The sequence below is a fragment of the Leptidea sinapis genome, chromosome 11 (genome assembly GCF_905404315.1).
Source record: "Leptidea sinapis chromosome 11, ilLepSina1.1, whole genome shotgun sequence".
NCBI lineage: Eukaryota > Metazoa > Arthropoda > Insecta > Lepidoptera > Pieridae > Leptidea > Leptidea sinapis.
The window spans coordinates 12,208,053-12,228,946 of NC_066275.1; the positions used below are offsets into that span (position 1 = coordinate 12,208,053).

Sequence of the window (20,894 nt, forward strand, 5' to 3'; positions counted from 1 at the left end):
ATATTTGATATCGATTAATACGTCGTTTAGAACATCACTGTAATTTGTCAGTCGTCGAGCTGTCAAAAAACTATTAATAAAAATAAAATGGACAAATTAAAGAGTAAGTAATAAATTCTTTGGATATTAATTTAATATTCTTTGCTCGTTAGAGTAGTAGACAATAGTGTTGTGCTCCGTTAACTGTAGAGTGTGTGTGTTCTGCGGCCGGAGAATTATTAATATTCTGTGCTGTTGTGATAGTGCTACGCATAAACGTAGTGATTATATTCTCTTTGCTACGCATAATAGTGTTCTGTGGTGCTACGGCTACTTAATTGCAAAGAGTATAATAATATATTGGTAAATTGGGCTAATTTGAGTACCTACCTACCTACTGACTATTGATGCAAAGTGTAAAGTCTGCAAACATATTACATAATAATTTTATTTTTGTACTGCAGCGGACATAAATAAAATATCGTCAAACGGTATTGTTAAAGGTGAATGAAATGTTGTATAATTCTTTGAGATTTCTGTCGAATGATGCTACATTAGTTCGTGTAATGTCATCGTTACAACTTTATAAATATTTGTTACGCAAGTGTGAAACATTACCGCCGGACGCTTGTAAACATTATAAATTCGCTATAAAGCAGGTGATCTTTATAAAAAAAGTTAGAATATGTTTTGTACATTACGAATTGTAGTATACCAATAACTTATTATTTACAGAGTTATAAACAGCATAAAACTGAAACTGATTCTGAACGGGTTAGAGAAATAATAGCTAAGAGTATACAAGATGCTGAATGGATTGTGAAAAAGGTAAATAAAAATACTAAGCCCTTATGTGTTGTAAATAACTGGCGAGTTTTAGGAATTTAAATAAAGGGTTAAACTGGAGCACTATTATTGACAAACAATCATAAATATTATTTGGTTCAGTTGTTCTTTTAAATTGTAATTTTCAAGTTATTTGTTGGGTGTAACATGAATAGTAAAACCAATTTAAGAGGAGTGGTAAAGAAATCCATGTCTGTATATTAATTCGATTACGGTACCTACACTTTAAGTTGAGAACATATATTTTTTTTGCCTATCTAATAATATGAACAAAGTTTTAAACATGATATGGTAGTTTATACTTACGACTTTAGAGCCTAAAATGCCTAAGCCACCCAATTGTGGTAGTTTGAGTGATATAATATCTTAACATATTAGTTATGAAGTTAATAATGTGAATTACATTTTTTTTAAATACTGCTTTAATAGAAATATATTTAAAGTGATTTATCTATTTATTTCTCTCAATTTCATTCCAGTATGCAGGTAAAGAATGATCATGCAAACAATGATGTGGCTGTCTCCTCAAAATGAGATCTTTCTTATAAATTTGTTATTATACTTATGAAAATAATGTTTGGTGAGAAAATAGAAGATTATGAAATTCTGGAACATCTAGGAAAAGGAGGTTTTGCTCATGTATATAGAGCAAAATGCAGACAAACGGGACTATTTGTTGCTATCAAAATGATAGACAAAGCTTTAATGGTGAATGCTGGTATGATAGGACGTGTTAGACAAGAGGTCACAATACATTCTCGCTTAAAACATCCTGCAATTTTAGAACTATACACTTTTTTTGAAGATGCACATTATGTATATTTGGTTTTAGAATTAGCTCATAATGGAGAATTGGCTAAGCATTTTAAATTAGGTACTAGAGGTCTTTCCGAGAAGGCTGCTTCAGATATATTTAGACAAGTTGTGAGTGGGGTTGTGTATCTTCATACTCACAATATTATACATAGAGACCTATCTCTTAATAATTTACTGCTGACTAAGGATTTAAGAGTAAAGATTGCTGATTTTGGCCTTGCAACACAATTAAATGGCCCCGATGAAAAACATGTGACTATGTGTGGTACTCCTAATTATATTTCACCAGAAGTAGCTTCAAGAGAGCACCATGGCTTACCAGCAGATGTTTGGGGACTGGGATGTATGCTGTATACATTATTAGTTGGCAGTCCTCCATTTCACACCCAACATGTAAAAACAACTCTAAATAGAGTTATTAACGCAGATTACAAAATACCATTGGAATTATCTATTCAAGCTCAGGACTTGCTACAAAGACTTTTATGCAAGGATCCTTCACAGCGCATTACTTTAAAAAGCATATTGGAACATCCATTCTTAACTAATATGAATCATGAAAGTGTGACTAATATAAAGCAAGACTTATCAAAGGATTCGGGATTTTTGACAACATTACATAGCACACAACATAGTAACAAACTAATGTATTCAAAAAAATCTAACCCAGATTTACAGTATGAGTATAATAAGCATAACTTACAACATGACCATTTTGTTCATAAAGACAGAAATGATGTTGGGCAAGTTTTTAATGCAATGAGGCTTGATAATAATTGTGGTACAAGCAATAGTGGATCATTCAAGTTGTTTGATAATTACAATCAAATATCTACACCTATTCTATATCAATTAGAAAATCTATCTCAACCATTAGCTAATAATATCCCAGATACTGTGAGAATGACAAGCAACAGCAATTGTCCTGAAGCATTGAAAATTAAATCATTCAATACAGAAAGTAATACTAAGCCTTCTGCAATCAATTCACAATCCATAGGAGTACCACCATTGTGCGCTGATCGATTGCCTTCAATATCTCACAGAACCAGAAATGCCATACTTAAAATTGATTGTAGTGGTGTGATTGTAGAGTTTATAAAAAGAAAAGGTAGAGAAAGAGAAGAAAAGATAGTAGAAATATGCAAAATTTCAAAAGATGGCATGAAGATACTTATAACAGCAACAGATAAAAGTTTGGGAAACAATAATGAGAATAATCCTAATGTAGATGAGGTATTTACATACCATAACCTACCACAGAAACATTGGAAGAAGTATTTATATGCTGCTCGTTTTGTAGATCTTGTCAAGGCTAAAACACCAAAAATAACTCTTTATTCATCTATGGCTAAATGTCAACTGATGGAAAATGGAACAGATATTGAAATGTTTTTTTATAGTGGAGAAAAAATTACTAGCAGTGCAAGTGAGGGTATTAAAATTATAGATAAATCTCTAAAAACTTATCACTCTCTGACAGAAGCACAAGAATTAAAATATCTAAGTGATCACTTTGAAGATTGTGCAAATAAAATGAAAAGAATTCAAGGTGCTCTATCATGTATTTCTGATGAATGTTATCCGTTGATAATTGGAAAGAGACCAATTCCAGTCCAAAGTTCATTAGAAAATATTATAACTCAAAGTGTATCAAAGAAAGGGCCAACACCTCATTTTCAGTATGGATCATTTCATCGAGGAACACCCTGTTCTAGTCACACACCAAGTGACAAATAGTAAATTTAAATAATACAAACGAAAATTTATTCGAACAGTATTTTATATTTTAAGTGATTTAATGTAAATTTTTAATTACTTTAATATACATGTAATATAGATTATATACTAAATTATATAAAAAAAACTATATATAGTAATGACTATAAATATCACGTTTTTGTTGTGGGGCTTAAATACTGACAGTTTCTACATACAAGTCTCTCTGTCCTGATTATATTATATTTTATAATTGCTACATAATATTCCATAAAAATTTCTATGAAGAAAGATAGAACAATTATGTTGTTGAAATAACATTTATAGTATTATAAAAACATATTATATACATAAAAATATGTAATAAAATAAAAAATTTCCACTAATTACAACTTCACAGAAATTTGGTACATAATTCGATAAGGCTTAAGAAAAAAAAATTCATATTAAATTAAAGCTATTTTATTATTATAGACATGCATACAAATATTCATATAAATTCAGAAATAGTTATTATTATATATGTCACAAATACAGTAATAAAAAAAATGATCCCAAATTCGTTCTCTGCATCTCGAGAACATCGGATACGATATCCATATTGTTGAAATCATCATTTTGCGCGGCGGACATCTTGGATTTCAAAAATGATACCAAATTCGTTGTCTGCAACCTCGAGAAGCTCGGGTACGATATCCATAATGTTGAAATCATATATTTGCTCGGCGGCCATCTTGGATTAAAACAAGATGGCGCGTAACCGAAAATCGTGACGGTTTCCTATAAAATTTCTCTCATACGTCGATAAAGTTTCACTTCAAGAAGTGTAAACATTTAAATATTTCCTGTGTGTATAATAAATAATATAATTGAAAATAAGTCAAATGAAAATTATTAATGTATTATGTCAAAGAATAGACAAGGTAAAATACCACCAAGCGCGCTCATTTGTAATCAAATAACGCGCATTTCCCCACTTGCTGCTACACTCTTCCGTTTTTTTTTTCAAATTCAAACATTTGTATTTAAAATCACATTGAATGTTAAAAACGGGTAGGTTTTCCATTCCCATTCGAAAAAAAACTGCCGTATAGGGACGCTTCAAAGAAGCGAAAAATCTTGATTTATCGGTTGATATTATAATGACAAATAAAATTTGAAAACAATATTTTATGAACGATGCGGGACTCGAACCCACGACCTCTGGCGTTCCGTGCCAGTGCTCTGCCAACTGAGCTACCGTTCGAGTGATGTATCGTAAAAATAAAACCTTGTATTGTTACAAATATTAAAACCATAAGTCTACTTTACTTTAATTCCATAGACAATGTTGGTTCTCTCTAATCTGCCTCCTTACAACTTAACCTCCTCTTTGTTCAGTAAGTTGTCAATCGGTTACTAACGTGTTTAACAGTTAACACAAACGATCAGCAAGCCAACCTACAACAGTTGCCTGGCATGGTTGCCTTCTAATTACATATTCGTACATTAAGTGAAGTAATGTGAGAAGTAATTGTAAATTCTAATAAAGCGCTAATTGTGAAGACGACGTATAACTGGCTCGACCTTAAAAGTATGCTTTGTTCAACTCTCAGGTTGTGGATTTTGTTTTCAAATATTATTTGTGTATTAATCCTAGAAGCTAGGGCTATCATTTAAAAAACATAACAAATCGTTTATATTATAACGAAATACACACAGCGACGCGTTTGAACTATGACGGTATGCGAACAGTTGCCGTCTGCAGAGTCCTGCCGAAGAAGACAACTTTAATTAAACGATTTTGCCAGAATATGCAATTATAAACGGTATGCAACAGCAACAAAAGTATAATTTTTTCCGAAACGATCGGATGCTCTCGTTTTTCGTTGTTTAAAGTTCCGGTTTTACCGGCTACCTTGTAGGTATTGAACGATTATTATTTTTACAGTACCTACATAATTATATAAACAAATCGAATATAAGAAAAAATGACTTTTTTTTATTTTACCGCGGCAACAACATAATATAAATTTTTACTAATTAATTACTTTTCCAGCTTTGTCTAAAAATAAGAATAACAGTAAGGTATAATTTACTCTGGTTATTCGAAAATACGTGGTTTTTAAAATAAATACTTTTCCAAAACGTCATGCCATGCAGAAAAGTATTTACGTTTTGGTTTTGGGGAGCGCACCGCAGCACACTGTATACTTATATAATTTATTATCGTGTATAGGTTCTAAATCTGACGTTTTCGTGTAATGCTCGAACAACGGATGCTTACCTCGAGTAGACAGCCTGCGCAGCGAACGGTCCCAACGTCCATAAAAAAGCTTCGCTTCAAAAGTATGCCTTAGACCTGAGAAGAACGAGCGAAATAAACTCGGCGGGCTTCTTTTTTTAAATAAAATTTCATTATCGTTACTCTATAACATCCTACAATTTTTATTTTATTAATGTGTAGTATCATTATGAAAGTAATTTATGTTTCATTTTGAATTTTGAACACTTATGTTCTGTTAAATTATTAAAAGTTTCGTGAGTCATTATCAAATTATTTAATAATACGGCTTTACTCACGTTTTTGTCGGTGTCGGTACCGACTAGTTTCGGACCATTCGGAGGTCCTTCATTAGGGTCAGAGTGGTGGGTTCGCGATAACGTCCCACCTCTTACTTAGGACTTGGATATTATTATACTCTTTGGGACTTGGGCTCGTAGTGCGCGGCTGGATAGGGCGGGGGGCGGGGTGCGTCGGTGATGACGAGCACGGTATAACTGACACTGCATCACTATTGGTGTACAGGTGCACAGAATGTACTTACAATGTCAACTACGTGATCATCGGTACTATGGGTCTTTTTGCGAGACGCGTTTTGTAACACAGGTTTCCAAGTTGGTGGCAGAGGAGGATAATAGGATTTTAAAAGAGACAAGGGTTGGGCCCGTATCTCTATTAAAATTAGGTCGACGGTCAATTTCTATAGCTTCTAGCAGCTTGCGAGACACGTTTTTATTGTGAGCCAATACTTTCACCCTATCGAACCTAATATAATGTGACGTGTCTGAGTTTAGAGCGTGGTATGCCACTGCCGAGGTATTGCTATCTAACTTCCGTACACTGCGGATGAGCACGGTTAGTCTGGTTTTTATGTTGCGTCCCGTTTCACCAATGTAGGTTTTGCCGCACTCGCATGGAATTTCGTAGACGCCAGGACTCTCCAGAGGCTCCCGACCCTTAGGAGATCGTAGAAGACTACCAATCTGCATCAAGGGGCAGAAAATTGTCCTAATGCTATATCTACGTCGTAATAGGTGTCCAATTTGATCCGTTACCCCTCTCATGTATGGTAGATATGCCGGAACCCGCTCCACATGTTGAGGCCGCTGTTTGATGGTCGGGTTTGCCAGTCGATAACACTATTACCAGTTGTGACCATTGCTCTCCAACACTTACCGCACGAGTCTCAATTCTGACTCAATGAATTGCGAATCGCACAAACGAAGGGCGGAATTAATGAGAGTGGTACAGACGACAAGTGCGACGGATGGTGATGGGAATCTGCTTTTAGGTACTGATCAGTATGTGTGGGTTTTCTAAACACCGAATACACCAGGCTACCACTGGATTTGCGTTTCACCAGTACATCCAAAAATGGTAGCGTTCCATCTTTTTCTTCCTCTACAGTAAAACCTATCTTCGGATGCATTTTATTCAGGTGGTCCAGTAGTGTCCTTACTCCTTTCCTGGGAACAGTGGCAAACACATCGTCGCAAGCACGAGCGTGTGAAGTAGGTGGGGGGGGGGGGGTGCCCTCTCAGCCCTGACTGTCCTCTCCCATTACAAGGTTCCAGAGAAAACAGCGTTATAACCTAACCTCAAATGATGATATTTTGAAGGGTTGGGAAAGCTTAATTTTTAAATAGTGAGGAAAGAAAGGAAAAGGGGAGAAATGCCTAAAATTCAGTTCTGGCACCCGCCGACCTACGTTATTTTTTACCTCCTTATTCGTGCTACGGGATACTATGTTTTAACTCAAAGTTGACATTTGGACAAACAATAAAATAGGATAAGGGCACTGACCTGTATAATTCGTGATAGAGATGCAAGATCAATAGCTTTGTACGGTTCTAACTCGTCCTAAGTTGTATATCCTTTCTATTTGTAATGAAGTTACAGACGCTACTTCTGTAGTGTCAGAGCCTACTTATTATTGTCGGCTATTGTTAATTTTCTGAGGTCTATACGTTAGTTTATTGTAAGTCTATGCTTTAAAAGAAAGCTGAACTTATAAGACATCTCCTTTGTCACACCTTGTTATTCTATGTTTTTTTCATGTAAAACTACTTTTGATTTAATAAAAACGTTTATTCATAAGTTTAATATTAACACACAAGTATGTGCGTTTACCGAAGAGGGCGCTACAGTGCCACAGCTTATAACGGTTCCGTTAAAAACATTCAAAATAAAATATTTAAAAAGTATATAAAAGCATAAGAAAGTGATATTGTGGAAGGAAATTTGATAAATATCGTATATATTGAAGATACCAACAATGACAATATCCGAAGAAAGTTAAACGACAAAAAACACCAGTGACTTGTGAACTTTTTCGTGTAAATTTTTCGTGTTTATTAGCAAGTATAAGATATTTTGGCCGGTCTCTGATCATTATTTGGTGTTCAGGAGTGATTAAGAACGAACAAATAAGTCATCCAACAAGACTGATACTAGCAACGCCATCTGTTAAAACAAGCACGCACTACTTCAAAGTCTGACAACGCTACTTGGATTCTGAGACAGCGCATCGATCTAATATCACCTCGATCTAACGTTCAGCTTAAAATAAGACAGGCCACTAGAGGGCGACACATAAACAAACTATTACTGAAAAACCTTAATAACAATAATGGATGAAATTATGAGAGCTCTAAAAGAAATCCAACTGGAATTAGATGATCATAAAAAAGCGATCAGAGAAAGTGGAAAAAACGTGACAGAACAAGTTACTCTAAATATAAATAAAATATTAGAGGAAAAATTTTTTGCATTAGAAGAGAAACATGAAAAATTAAAGGACATAGTAGATAATCAGGAGAAAAGAATCTACTTCCTAGAAAAGCAGGCGAGAAAAAGAAATATAGTTTTCTTCGGTATTGAAGAACTGCAATCTTCATATGATACTCTAGAAAAAAATATGCTCAAATAGTTAGAACAACATTTCTCAGTCAATCTATCCTATAGTGACCTACAAGAAGTTAAAAGGCTAGGGAAGAAAAACGATAGACCACGCCCAGTAGTGGTATCTTTCATAAACCTGGGCATAAAGATAAAAATCTTTAAACAAAAAAGTGCACTGCGAGACACCAGTTACTATATGAAAGAAGACTTCCCTAAACACGTTTTGAAAAAGAGAAAACAACTACAAGTACAGTTAAAAATAGAGAGAGAAAGAGGAAACATGGCATTCCTAAAATATGACAAACTGGTCATACCTCAAGAACTATCTAAAAGAAAGCTTTCTCCTTCTCCTTCACCATCAAAATCTACCGAGTACAAGCCAAAGGAAATAAACAGACAAACAAACAAAAAGAACAAATCACAACAGCACCACCCCACGGTGAGAACACACAGCATCTCAGAAGGAGTAATCAAACCGGGCATGCTAAATTTCTTAACTAATAAAGAATTAACGATACGGAACACAGCGAGTAATAAAGAAATCTCCAAAAACAATGCATAGCAATTAGCTGCTCCTCGCCACACAGATCCAACAAAGAAATATTTAAATACAAAAAACATAAAATATCCCCCAACCCGGTTGGTCACCGTGGAGGATTATGACCATAACCCTCCAAAGAAAAATACAATCTCAACGAACACAAACACAAAACCTATCCGACTCTATCTTCAGATGAACGTTTATTGGAACTAGAAAAATGCTTAAGTATTATAAACTATGATATTATGGGAATCTCAGAAGTAAGGCGTAGTGGTTGTGAAATTAAAGAATATGAGAACTTTATACTCTGCTACATCGGACAGACAGCAGGACAATATGGGGTTTGCTTCATAATAAACAAGGCAATAAAAAACAATATCGAGAGCTTCATTGGTATATCAGAGCGCTTAGCCATACTCAACATAGACATAGGAGACCACAAGATATCCATTCTGCAAGTCTACTTCCCTACGGCAGATGCAAAAGAAACTGAAATTGACGAATTATATGAGTTAATTGAGAAAGCACTAACAACGGCGCACAAACAACTCATACTTATGGGCGATTTCAACGCTAATGCACCTAACGAAAACGAAGATTTGGTCATGAAACAACATGGACACGGCACAAGGAATAATAGAGGACAAAAACTCGTAAACTTTGCGCTCGAACATAAGTTAACAATAATAAATACCTGCTTTAAGAAAAATCTAAATCGAAAATGGACTTGGATTTCACCGAATGGGCTTCACAAAAACGAGATAGACTACATTCTCACAAACCAACCAAAATCATTTGAGAACCTAGAAGTTTTGAACCTGAACTACTCGTCTGATCATCGTGCAATAAGAGGAACAGTAAAGCTCTCCAAACATAAACTAAGCAGAGCCCGATTTACCAATAAACAAGGATACCAACTTAGAAGTGTACAGGAAATAGAAAAGTATAAGGACAACCTTAAAATAAAACTATCTGAGGCAAGAAATTATCAAACAAACGAATCGGTAAATACTTGTTATGATAAAATTAGTAATGCTATTTCTGAAAGCCTTAAATTTGCAAAAATAAAAAAGAGAAATCATAAACATAAAATATTACAAGAGAAAACTGAAAAACTGCTGCAAAGAAGAAAAGTTCTACAATCAACCAAAAATAAAACTCGCTCCATGAAAAATGAACTCTCTGCGTTATACAAAATAGTTAACAAATATATAAAAAAAGATTATTTAAAATATAGACAAGACACTATTATGAGACACCTACAGCTTTGCGGTAGCACGAAGAAACCATTTAAGGAGCTTCGAACAAACAATTGCTGGATAAAAGGTTTGAAAAATCTGGACAAAGATGTATACAAACGAAACGATATTGTAAATAATGCTACGGAGTTTTATAGAAATCTGTACAGTAGCAATAAAAACCCCATAAAAATACCAAACAACAGGAAAGAAGGCCAATTTAAAGATTATATTGAGATCAATGAAACCGAAGTTATAGAAACAATAAAAAAACTTAAACTAGAAAAAAGCCCAGGCTCCGACAACATCACAATCGAAGCACTGAAAGCTGCTCAGTTAATTCTGGCTGCACCGTTATCGAAACTCTTCAACATGATACTCCAACACTCGATAACTCCCACTCAGTGGTCGGAAGCAAACATTATATTGTTATATAAAAAAGGAGACCATAAAAACATTGGTAACTATAGACCAATCAGCCTACTTTCTAGCCTCTACAAATTGTTCTCTACAATTATTAATAAACGAATAAGTGAAACACTAGAAACAAAACAACCTGTAGAACAAGCGGGCTTTAGAAAAGGGTTTTCAACAATTGACCACATCCACACAATAGAGTCAATAATAGAAAAAATACCAAGAACAGCAGAAAACTCTATACATAACATTTATTGACTACCAAAAAGCGTTCGACACCGTTTCGCACAACAGCATATAGGAAAGCTTGGCAGAGCAAGGAGTTGAAGAAGTATATATAAAAACTATCCAAAGTATATACAACAACAACGTAGGAAGGATCAAACTCGAGTCCATCGGCCCTCGTTTTCCCATAAAAAGAGGAGTAAGACAGGGGGACGCCCTTTCCCCAATACTGTTTATATCAATCCTGGAAAATATCATTGGCAAGCTGGATTTTCACAGACTAGGACTCTATATAAAAGGTGAATATTTAAGTCATCTTAGGTTCGCAGACGACCTAATACTTCTGTCAGAGACGGCCAGCCAGATGCAACACATGATAGTGTCTCTACACCATGCCAGTGCCAAGGTTGGACTTGAGATGAACCTAACAAATACCAAGATAATGACTAACAACAGCTGGAAAAACCCTATAATAATCAATGGAGAACCACTAGAGCATGTTGAGAAATACATATACTTGAGAAAATTGCTAAGTTTTGCCAAAAACAGCGAAATACTTGAAATAGAAAGAAGGGTTCAATCAACATGGAATAAATATTGGAACCTAAAAGAAATTTTCAAAAGTAATATGCCCACAGACATCAAAACAAAAGTTATGAACTCGAGTCTCTTACCATGCCTGACGTATGGATGCCAGACGTGGAAGTTCTCCTCTAAAGCCACAAATAAAATCAGGACCTGTCAAAGGGGGCTAGAGAGGAGTATGCTCAACATAAGAAAAATTGATTAACTAACACATACTAAAATAAGAAAAACCACCAATGCGACCGACGCTCTTACTTTTGCATTAAAACTAAAATGGAGATGGGCTGGCCATGTCGCGAGATGTACAGACCAGAGATGGACTGCGATAGTAACATCTTGGAGCGGCCCAGCGGGCAAGAGAAGCCGAGGGAGACCACTAACCAAATGGGAAGACGACCTCAGACGAACAGCTGGCCCTAACTGGATAGACGTAGCACAGGATAGAGACGCGTGGGTATCTTTGGAGGAGGCCTTTACCCAATCCGGGGTTCTTGCTAACAAATTTACTTATAATTAGATATTAATCTTATAGTATATATATCTATTAATTTACTTACAATATTTAAAAAACTTTGTAAAAGCAAGAAATAAATGGTTTATTTAATTTAATGTGCGTTTACCACTGCAAAGTCTCCCTTTGTCGTATCCTCTCAGTTTGAGATCATTCCTCTACTCTCTACTTGCTAAGCGCTTCAGACCACAGAACAGAAAAAACTAGTAGAATTGGCATCCACGGATGAGTAAAAAAATAATTTTGTTACTCGTCCGTGTTGGCATCATGTCATTTTACTATGGAAATCGATGTTGCCAAAGTCACACATTTATCTATTAAATATACGCCTAAATTCACAATCACGAAAAGACATAACTACAAATTTATTTACATCAATTTCGAACCTACTACAATTACGCTAATCTCTTAATCTTAAAGTGATTATAACTAACTTATAACAACCTCAGAACTTTTTCTTAGTTCGCAAAAAATAACATATAAAACCTTGAAATAATAGGAACTCTGTAACCTCTGTAGTTTTGACTTCGGTCAAAATACCTAGTGTTGTACAAAAATGAATACACATATGTATCGATATGTTAGTGAAAACTAACCTCACTATGTGCTAAATATTTAAATTTTATTAAAAAAAAAATTGTTTATATTTAAAAATTAACGCTTATTTAGTTTAACTGGAATCTTACACATATTTGTTAAATAATAATTAGCTGTACCTAAAAGAAAATTAAAACTATTAATTTGAATTCATCGTAATCTCTCTTAGTCTCTTGTAAACAATTACCACAACCATATTATAACATTTTGCTTACGTACACCCTTATCGCATGATACATGGAAAAGGGCAATACTTAAATACAATTTATAAAGTTAAAATTACTGAAATCGATATGTACATGCATGCACTTTTAGAGACTGAGCGTTTGGCGATTAAATAAAACAACTGCTTGACTGTGAGGAATATGTGGAAGATATGATTTATTTGGAGGTTACATGATATATATACAAAATTCTTAAAACTAGTTACCCAATTACAATTGTTACTTAAAAAATATTTACAAGTTCAGAAAATACACACCAATACTAAAGCTTTATTTTAACCAATAGTAAAACGTTTCATTCAATAAGAATTGAGAATAATATTATGTGTTCTATCTCGCTCTAAAACTAATGCTATCGCAGTAAGCCGGCCAGAGAGCGCGGTTTGTGTAAACTCGCGTCGAACCTCGATCATACGATGTCAATGAGTATTCAGCACCTACTCTGTCGCTCATTGATTAAAATTGCATGAATAGCGATCGACCCCCGAGTCCCGACACGTCATTCGAGGACGCTCGGCCTTGCTGTGCGGTTGTGTAACGCGGAGCAAATGACTGATCACGTGAGTATATCTGCGATCGTCGAGAGAACGTGACGATGCTCGTACATCGATGAGATAACTACTGGTGATCTGTATGATTCTATGAGTTGATGTACAGCATTATGAAATGGTTCTTATCAGAGCTAATATTACGTTATATAAAATGAAATGTTCTTTTCTGATCGAATCTTTTGGCATACGCTTATTACAGTTAATATGCACGATTAATATTTCTACGATCTATAATGCTACGAAGGTATTACGTTACAAGTTAGATATTAGACATTTGTATTAATTGATATTATTGGTTGTAGGTAAAGCTAAACACTTATTGAATATTATGATGTATTTCGCCGTGATCGTAACAGCACTATTATCCATAATAATGAAGGGGGAGGTGTTCTTATAGGCGTCAAAAAGATTTTAAATGCGGTAAGAATTCAGCATCTTGAAAGTAAATTTGAGGATATTTGGATTAAAGTGCATTTGAAAGACCTCAAGTGCCTAAATATTTGTGTGTGTTACCTACCACCTTTTTTAAATTCGCAACATATATCTAATTTTTATTCAAGTTTACAAAAGATATTACTGGAGTCACCCACTGAAGACTTCTTGATCATCGGGGACTTTAACACTCCGGGTGTTACTTGGACGTACTCTAGCTCACTATCCGTACTACGACCAACTAAACCACAAAATTCTAGAGCAGAACATTTAATTGATACAATGAACCTTTGTAACCTTAAACAGTTTAATAATATCCCTAACAAAAATAATAGATACTTGGATTTAGTTCTCTCTTCTATTGAAACAATACAAGTTTCGGGAGGTGACCCCTTGACCAGACCGGATTTGCATCACCCTGTATTGGTTATAGAGACTGGAAATAAATTTGTTTAGCCTCTACAGGACAAAGGAAAAGCACGCCTTAATTTCCACAAATGCGATTTTGTCCAAATTAAATTCAAACTTGCCCGAGTAGATTGGAATGAAATACTATGTGATACAAATGTTAATAATTGTATATATAAATTTTACAATATGCTGTTTAATATAATAAAAGAACATACTCTTTTGTTAAATCTAAAAGCCAGGCATTTCCAGTTTAGTTCAGTCCAGTCTTAAAACGTTGTGTAAAAGAAAAACTTAAATATCACACTCTGTACAAAAAATATAAAAATCCGAGGGACTATGATACTTTTTCATTTTTGAGAAAAAGATGTCATATTCTAACCAAGGATTGTTACAATAAATACATCACTTCCATTACAAATTCCTTAAATGAAAACAGTGTTAAGCCGTTCTGGGCCTTCACTAAGAACAAAAAGGGCAGACCTGCTATTCCCCAAAATATAACTTATGGCAATCAAACCTCAATCGATGGTGAGGGGGTATGCAATTTATTCTCCTCGTATTTTGGATCTGTTTATTCAACCCCTTCAAGATCTACTGATAAACACTTTGATTTTGCCAATAGCGATACTTTGGCTAATGTTGTGATTACTGAGGGGCAGGTGCGAGAAAAAATTAAAAATCTAAATAAGGATAAGTCAGCTGGACCCGACGGTATTCCCCCCATGTTTCTAATTCACTGTGTGGATGAGATTAGCAATGCACTGGCAATTTTATTTAATAAATCTTTAACTTAATATTTAAGAGCGGCGATAGAGGTTGCTGTGAAAATTATAGACCGATCAGTATCTTATCCGCTATGGCCAAGGTTTTTGAATCTCTTATATACAAATATATTTACAATCACTTTCGACCATTCCTCTCTGAACAGCAGCATGGATTTGTGAGAAATAGGTCTACCACTAGCAACTTACTGGTCTATAAAAACTACTTATGTACCGCGTTTTCAAATGGAGGGCAAGTTGATTCTATATACACAGATTTTTCTAAGGCCTTCGACAAGGTTGACCATGGAATCTTGTTACACAAGCTAGAAGCCTACGGAATTCACGGTAGTTACTCAGATGGATCTCTTCATATTTGGCAAATCGTAGTCAATTAGTAGCGGCCAAGGGCTTTCTATCGAGTCCAATTAAAGTCACTTCTGGAGTTCCTCAAGGATCACACCTGGGTCCTTTATTTTTTGTCATTTTTATCAATGATCTAATCAAGAAGATTAAATGTCCATGCTTACTCTATGCTGATGATTTAAAAATTTATTCAAATATTGTTAATAACAAAGATTGCACGATTTTACAAAAGGATTTGACTGAATTAGCAAATTGGTGTAACATAAATATTTCCAAATGTAGTGTTGTGTCTTTTTCAAGAAAAAAGCACAGAATATTTTTTGATTACACACTGTCAGGTCAAACACTTAATCGTAAATCATTCGTAAAGGATCTAGGTGTACTTTTTGACGATGAATTGACATTTCGACCTCACTATGAGAATATTATAGACAAAAGTAATAAGCTTCTCGGATTCATTTGTCGAGTTTCAAAGGAATTTCACAACAATTTTTGTTTATTATATTTATTTAATACAATTATCAAAAGTACTCTAGAATATTGTTGTTGTATATGGTCTCCGTTTTACACTGTTCACATTGATAGGCTTGAAAGTTTCAAAATAAGTGTTTGAAAATATTATCATACAGAGAAGGCACAGGAAGGCTTCTTCATAACTATCGGGAGAGGCTAGCTGAAAACAAAACTTTATCTTTGGAGGACAGATGAAAGTATCATGACTTATTGACTATTTACAAAATAATAAATTCCAATATTGACTCGCCCTATCTCGTTGAATCGCTTAATTTTAACACTTTTCACAATTCCAGATCACAAAGGACTTTTTCTCTGTGTGTGTACAAAAATAATACCTCGTATTATAATCCCCTTGTGCGTATGTGTAGATATTATAATGAATTATCTCATAAAAATAAAAACCTAGACATATTTAGTCAAAGTTTGGTAGAATTCAAGAATATTGTCAAAAATAATATATTTGAAATTATATTTATAAGACATAATATTGTAATAATTTTAAATGGTTTATGTATAGTTTTATATTTTTCGTTTTTATGTTTATGCTATATTCAGATACTAAAATTTTGTTACCTTTGTAAAAAGCATGCTGTGCACGCTATTAGTGAACTACAATACAGATATGTAAATACATATACATATATATATATATATTGTATACTATATTATTTAATTGAAAATTTATTGTAGTTTGTTTGTGTGCCTAAATAAATAAATAAATAGCAAGATATTTTTACCCCCTTATTCATAATGGTCCGCTAACTTAAAACAGCCGCTAAGGAGTGTTTTTTCTCATTGTGACTTAGGTCAATAGAAGAAGACAGAGTGAGAATTAGCAATGCTTTAAGTTAGTAGACTATTATGAATAAGGGGGTTATTCTTTACATTAATTATTCTAACATAAGTTAATTCGATTAAACGTAAAAGTAAATGAACCATGTGTCGTAATATTATGGCTCATTTTTAATTGTATACTTTGCACAACACATAAAAATTTTAATTGCATTTAAATCGGAAAATTATGATTACCGATCATAGGAAATTCCTTCGTTGGACATATTTTTATTGCGGCTATGATTTCTACAGTCCAAAATGGCATAATAAGGCATACTTGTATTTTATAAAAACATAATTATGCTTCACTTGACATCAAATGACTTGTCTCATTTGAGCCTCGAGTAAGTACATTTGTACATAATAGTGGCGACAGGGTAACGCCCACACGCCACTTACACTAGTTTTTTCAGTTCCGTGCTTCAGACTGTGTAAGCCGGCATTATTGCAATGATTTGAATCTGTAGTAAACGTCACGATTTGAATAGTGGCAAGTGGCAACATTGTTCAGTTGTATCTGTCATTTTGTCACGATGCCTCCTAAGAAGCAGCCCGAGAAATCAGGTAAATTTATATGTTTATTGAAATAAACGGTGTTAAAATCTGTAAGGAATTGTTTTTTCTTGATTTACATCCGTAATGGGGTTATTTGGAATGTCTTTAGCTTTTCGACATTGTTTATTTAATTTAAATTTTGACATCTTGTAACGCCACGCGGTTCACCAGTTGATGGCCATTATTATTCCATGTTTGCAAGCGTGATAAAAATGTGAAATGAATTATTAACAGACAGGCAAATAGTTGCTACGAAGTTTATTAATTATTGGATAGCATTGATTGTTGTGTTGCTTTTATCTTTTGACAGTGAATTTATGATAGGTTATGTTATACCATCATTATACATAGTCAATATGATTGATCATTTTTATTTGGTTTACTAGGGTCCTCCGGGGCTAAGCCTGCTGAAAAGAAGCCAGCTACAGCTAAAACACCAGCGGCAGCACCTAAAGTTGCTTCAACAGCCAGTGCTCCAAAAGCCGCATCATCTAAAACTCCAGCACCAGCGCCTAAAGCAGCTGCGCCTAAATCTGCTCCTGCTGCAGCCAAACCTGCTGCAGCTGCGGCTAAGCCTGCTGCTGCACCAGCCCCCAAGCCTGCTGAGAAGAAGTCAGCATCAGTGCCCTCAGCAAAACCTGGTTCAGCTAAAGCCGCTGCACTTAAGGCAAAGTCTAGTGCTAAGCCATCAGCTAAAAAAGCAGCATCTGCTTCTAAGGCTGGTAAACCAAAACCTGCAGCAGCAAAACTAAAGATTGCACCCAAGCCCAAGAAGACTGGTATTAAGGGACAGAAGAAAGTTGTTAAACCTGTAGTCAAGGCTCTTAAGGCTCAACGGAAAGTTAGTAACTATTTCTATATTTTGCATGTAATATTATAATATTTATTTAGGAGTGAGGCCCAAACTGCTTTATGGTTTTTTATCAGTTAACAAATGAAACATCTTGCCCAATTATTAGTTACTTTAGATTTCTGTGTGGTTAAAGTAATATGCTGAACTAATATACATTATAATTTGATGTGCCATGCCCTTTGTCAGATGAATAGTTTCTGAGTATTTCTCCATACTTTTTTCTTTTAATTACAGGTGGTTAAAGGTGAACATGGAAAAAGAGTTAGGAAAATCCGCAACTCGGTTCATTTCCGCAGGCCAAAAACATTTGAGCCTCCAAGGCAACCCAAATATCCGAGGAGGTCCCTTCCAAGGAGGAATCGGTAAGTTTGTAAAATAGAGTACTAGTCCTCTCTAGTCTATTTATTTTATTCATTGCTTATTATGTTTCTTGAAGTTTTAATAAGGCATTGTAATTAACAATTATTGAATCAGGTATTGTTGTCTAGAAAGTTCTTTTTTTATTTTTTGAATTATTTATTATGAACAACCACCAAAACAACAGTGATTGTCAGATTACTTGAGCATTCTGTGTAATATATGCAAATGTCAATTTTATGTTTGGTACAAATGAGAGCTTTGCAACTAACACAGTACAAGTTCTGAACATTCAAGTCATGAACATTGCTTTCCTTTTCCTTATTGATGCAATTATTTGTATCAGAAGACTAGAAGTACCAAATTGCTTGGGAATTAGATCTTGATCTTCACCATGTTGTCTCATTACATGTATTATTTTGCCATTAAATCTTGTTTTGGCATTGTTGATATTTATTGACCCCTATGCCCCAGTGGTTAGTGACGCTGCCCACTGAGCTAGAAGTCCCGGGTTCGAATCCCGGTAGGTGCAAACATTTATATAATAAGAATTTAGATGAATATCATATAAATGTTTGTGTGTGTAACTAGTGTTTGTTTATGAGTCATGGATACATGATTATAAGTATTTATGTATGTTTAAGTAAGTATTTTGTATTAAATATATTGGTGTCTTCTACCCATAGTACAGACTATGCCTAGTTTAGGGCAAGATAATTTGTGTGAAAGTGTGTCAATATTATTATTATTGAGTCAAATACAACAAATAACCAAAGACAGCAAAGATCCATTTTATTTTGCTCTCACTGATATGAGAGTCGGTACAACTTTATAACAAGACATGGCAGGAACATCTAATATTGATCTATTTCAGTTTTTCTTCAGGTACTAAATCTCTTGTTGGCTTACAATTTTTCTACTGTTGCTTACTCGTGATGTTGATGTGGCAGTCATTTAGCTTATGGAATAGATATTAACCATCAATGTGTGGAAAATTATCAGATAGATGACTTTTCTTGTTCTTCTTCTTATTTGGAAACAGGTGGTCATGTACCACTTCAGTTTCCTAGGGCTTAAAAACACTATTTGTATCTCCAAAACCTTCATCAGCTAATGGATTGAACATTGTTGTCATCTGTGATCGTGATCACACAGACTACAAAAAAGATCACTAAGTATTAGGTGTTAAAGTTATGCATATAAACCATTCATTGAAATGATTAGAAATTAATAATATTTAGAAAAAAAAATCCATACCAGCTAAACACAATCGAGATTGTCATTTTAACAAACATTCAGTTTCTAGAGATAAATCCAAAATGTATGGCATTCCATATCCATATCCTCTCAAAACAAAGAAACAAAAAAAGATTTCATTTACTAATAAGACCTTAATCAACCCTTTTTTTAAAAATAGCATGCTGAGTTTCTTGCATTCATTCTTCTTAGGTCTGAGCCCAATAAAACAATTTTGTTTAATTCTAGATTTAGAGGATAAGTTACCTTTATTTGATCTTTTAACAAAATATTAACTATAATAGTGATTGATACAAATTTAAGTCATTTATTTATATTTTATTATTTACTTACTTTAATTTAAACAGATATTTATCCATTGTTATATTTGTTTTTTTTTATTTCATTTATAGTCCAGAATCTGAACTTTGACTTCAATTTGTATAGGAAATTGTAACTTGTGTAGATAGGTTTGTATAGGTGTAATAGGAATTTAATTATTATATTAATCTGAACTCCAGATTAATGAGTTCTTATTGTGTTTTAAATAAATGTGATAAAGGGTTATTTTTAATACAAATTACAATTTTTATTACAGCATGGATGCATTCAACATCATCAAGTTTCCCTTGACCTCTGAAGCTGCTATGAAGAAGATTGAGGACAATAATACCTTGGTATTCATTGTTCACACTAGTTCCAACAAACACCACATAAAGGCTGCGGTCAAGAAGCTATATGATATCAATGTTGCAAAAGTGAACACTTTGATAAGGTTTGTTAGTTTAAATTTTAAATAATTCAAACTTAATATTATTAAAAATGTACGTGATGAGATATTTAGTGGGAATCTCTTTGATAAACGATGAAATAATAGCAACACAATTCTGATAAACTATAATACTAAATCATATGCAAAAATATTCGTTTTGTAAAATTCATTAGAGAATCTATATTTTTTTCAGGCCTGATGGTAAAAAGAAGGCGTACGTCCGGCTAGCACGAGACTATGACGCATTAGATGTTGCCAACAAGATTGGAATTATATAAACATGTATATTTTTAAGAATACAAGTAAAATACTAAGTGGTGTTTTCCTAGCCTCCTAATAGTGTTTGCTTTATGAAATTAAATAAGTTATAAATTTGCCTCAATACAAA

General features: G+C 34.0%; 2 protein-coding genes across 3 annotated transcripts; both read left to right on the top strand.

Annotated features, from left to right (window-relative positions):
- Positions 1–319: 319 nt before the first annotated feature.
- On the top strand, positions 320–3,847 carry LOC126966925 (serine/threonine-protein kinase PLK4). Of its 2 annotated transcripts, none has more exons than XM_050811225.1 (3): positions 320–638; positions 715–807; positions 1,305–3,847. In XM_050811225.1, exon 3 carries the CDS (start codon positions 1,390–1,392, stop codon positions 3,379–3,381), a length of 1,992 nt encoding a protein of 663 aa, XP_050667182.1. In that variant the 5' UTR covers positions 320–638; positions 715–807; positions 1,305–1,389; the 3' UTR covers positions 3,382–3,847. The 2 variants fall into 2 exon arrangements, with proteins under 2 accessions (XP_050667182.1, XP_050667183.1); XM_050811226.1 differs by having other exon boundaries at positions 320–482.
- Positions 3,848–17,132: 13,285 nt separating this feature from the next.
- On the top strand, positions 17,133–20,820 carry LOC126966942 (60S ribosomal protein L23a). Its single transcript, XM_050811254.1, has 5 exons — positions 17,133–17,297; positions 17,675–18,129; positions 18,376–18,503; positions 20,333–20,509; positions 20,700–20,820. The coding sequence occupies exons 1-5, from the start codon at positions 17,267–17,269 to the stop codon at positions 20,782–20,784; spliced, it is 876 nt and encodes a 291-aa protein (XP_050667211.1). The 5' UTR covers positions 17,133–17,266; the 3' UTR covers positions 20,785–20,820.
- Positions 20,821–20,894: the final 74 nt, after the last annotated feature.

Bases quoted from the DNA above. Each gene is read 5' to 3' on its own strand.
- LOC126966925 (XM_050811225.1), top strand. From the start codon at position 1,390: ATGAAAATAATGTTTGGTGAGAAAATAGAAGATTATGAAATTCTGGAA.
- LOC126966942 (XM_050811254.1), top strand. From the start codon at position 17,267: ATGCCTCCTAAGAAGCAGCCCGAGAAATCAG. The intron at 17,298-17,674 runs GTAAATTTATAT...TTGGTTTACTAG, and splicing joins GAAGCAGCCCGAGAAATCAG to GGTCCTCCGGGGCTAAGCCT. The intron at 20,510-20,699 runs GTTTGTTAGTTT...TATTTTTTTCAG, and splicing joins AAAGTGAACACTTTGATAAG to GCCTGATGGTAAAAAGAAGG.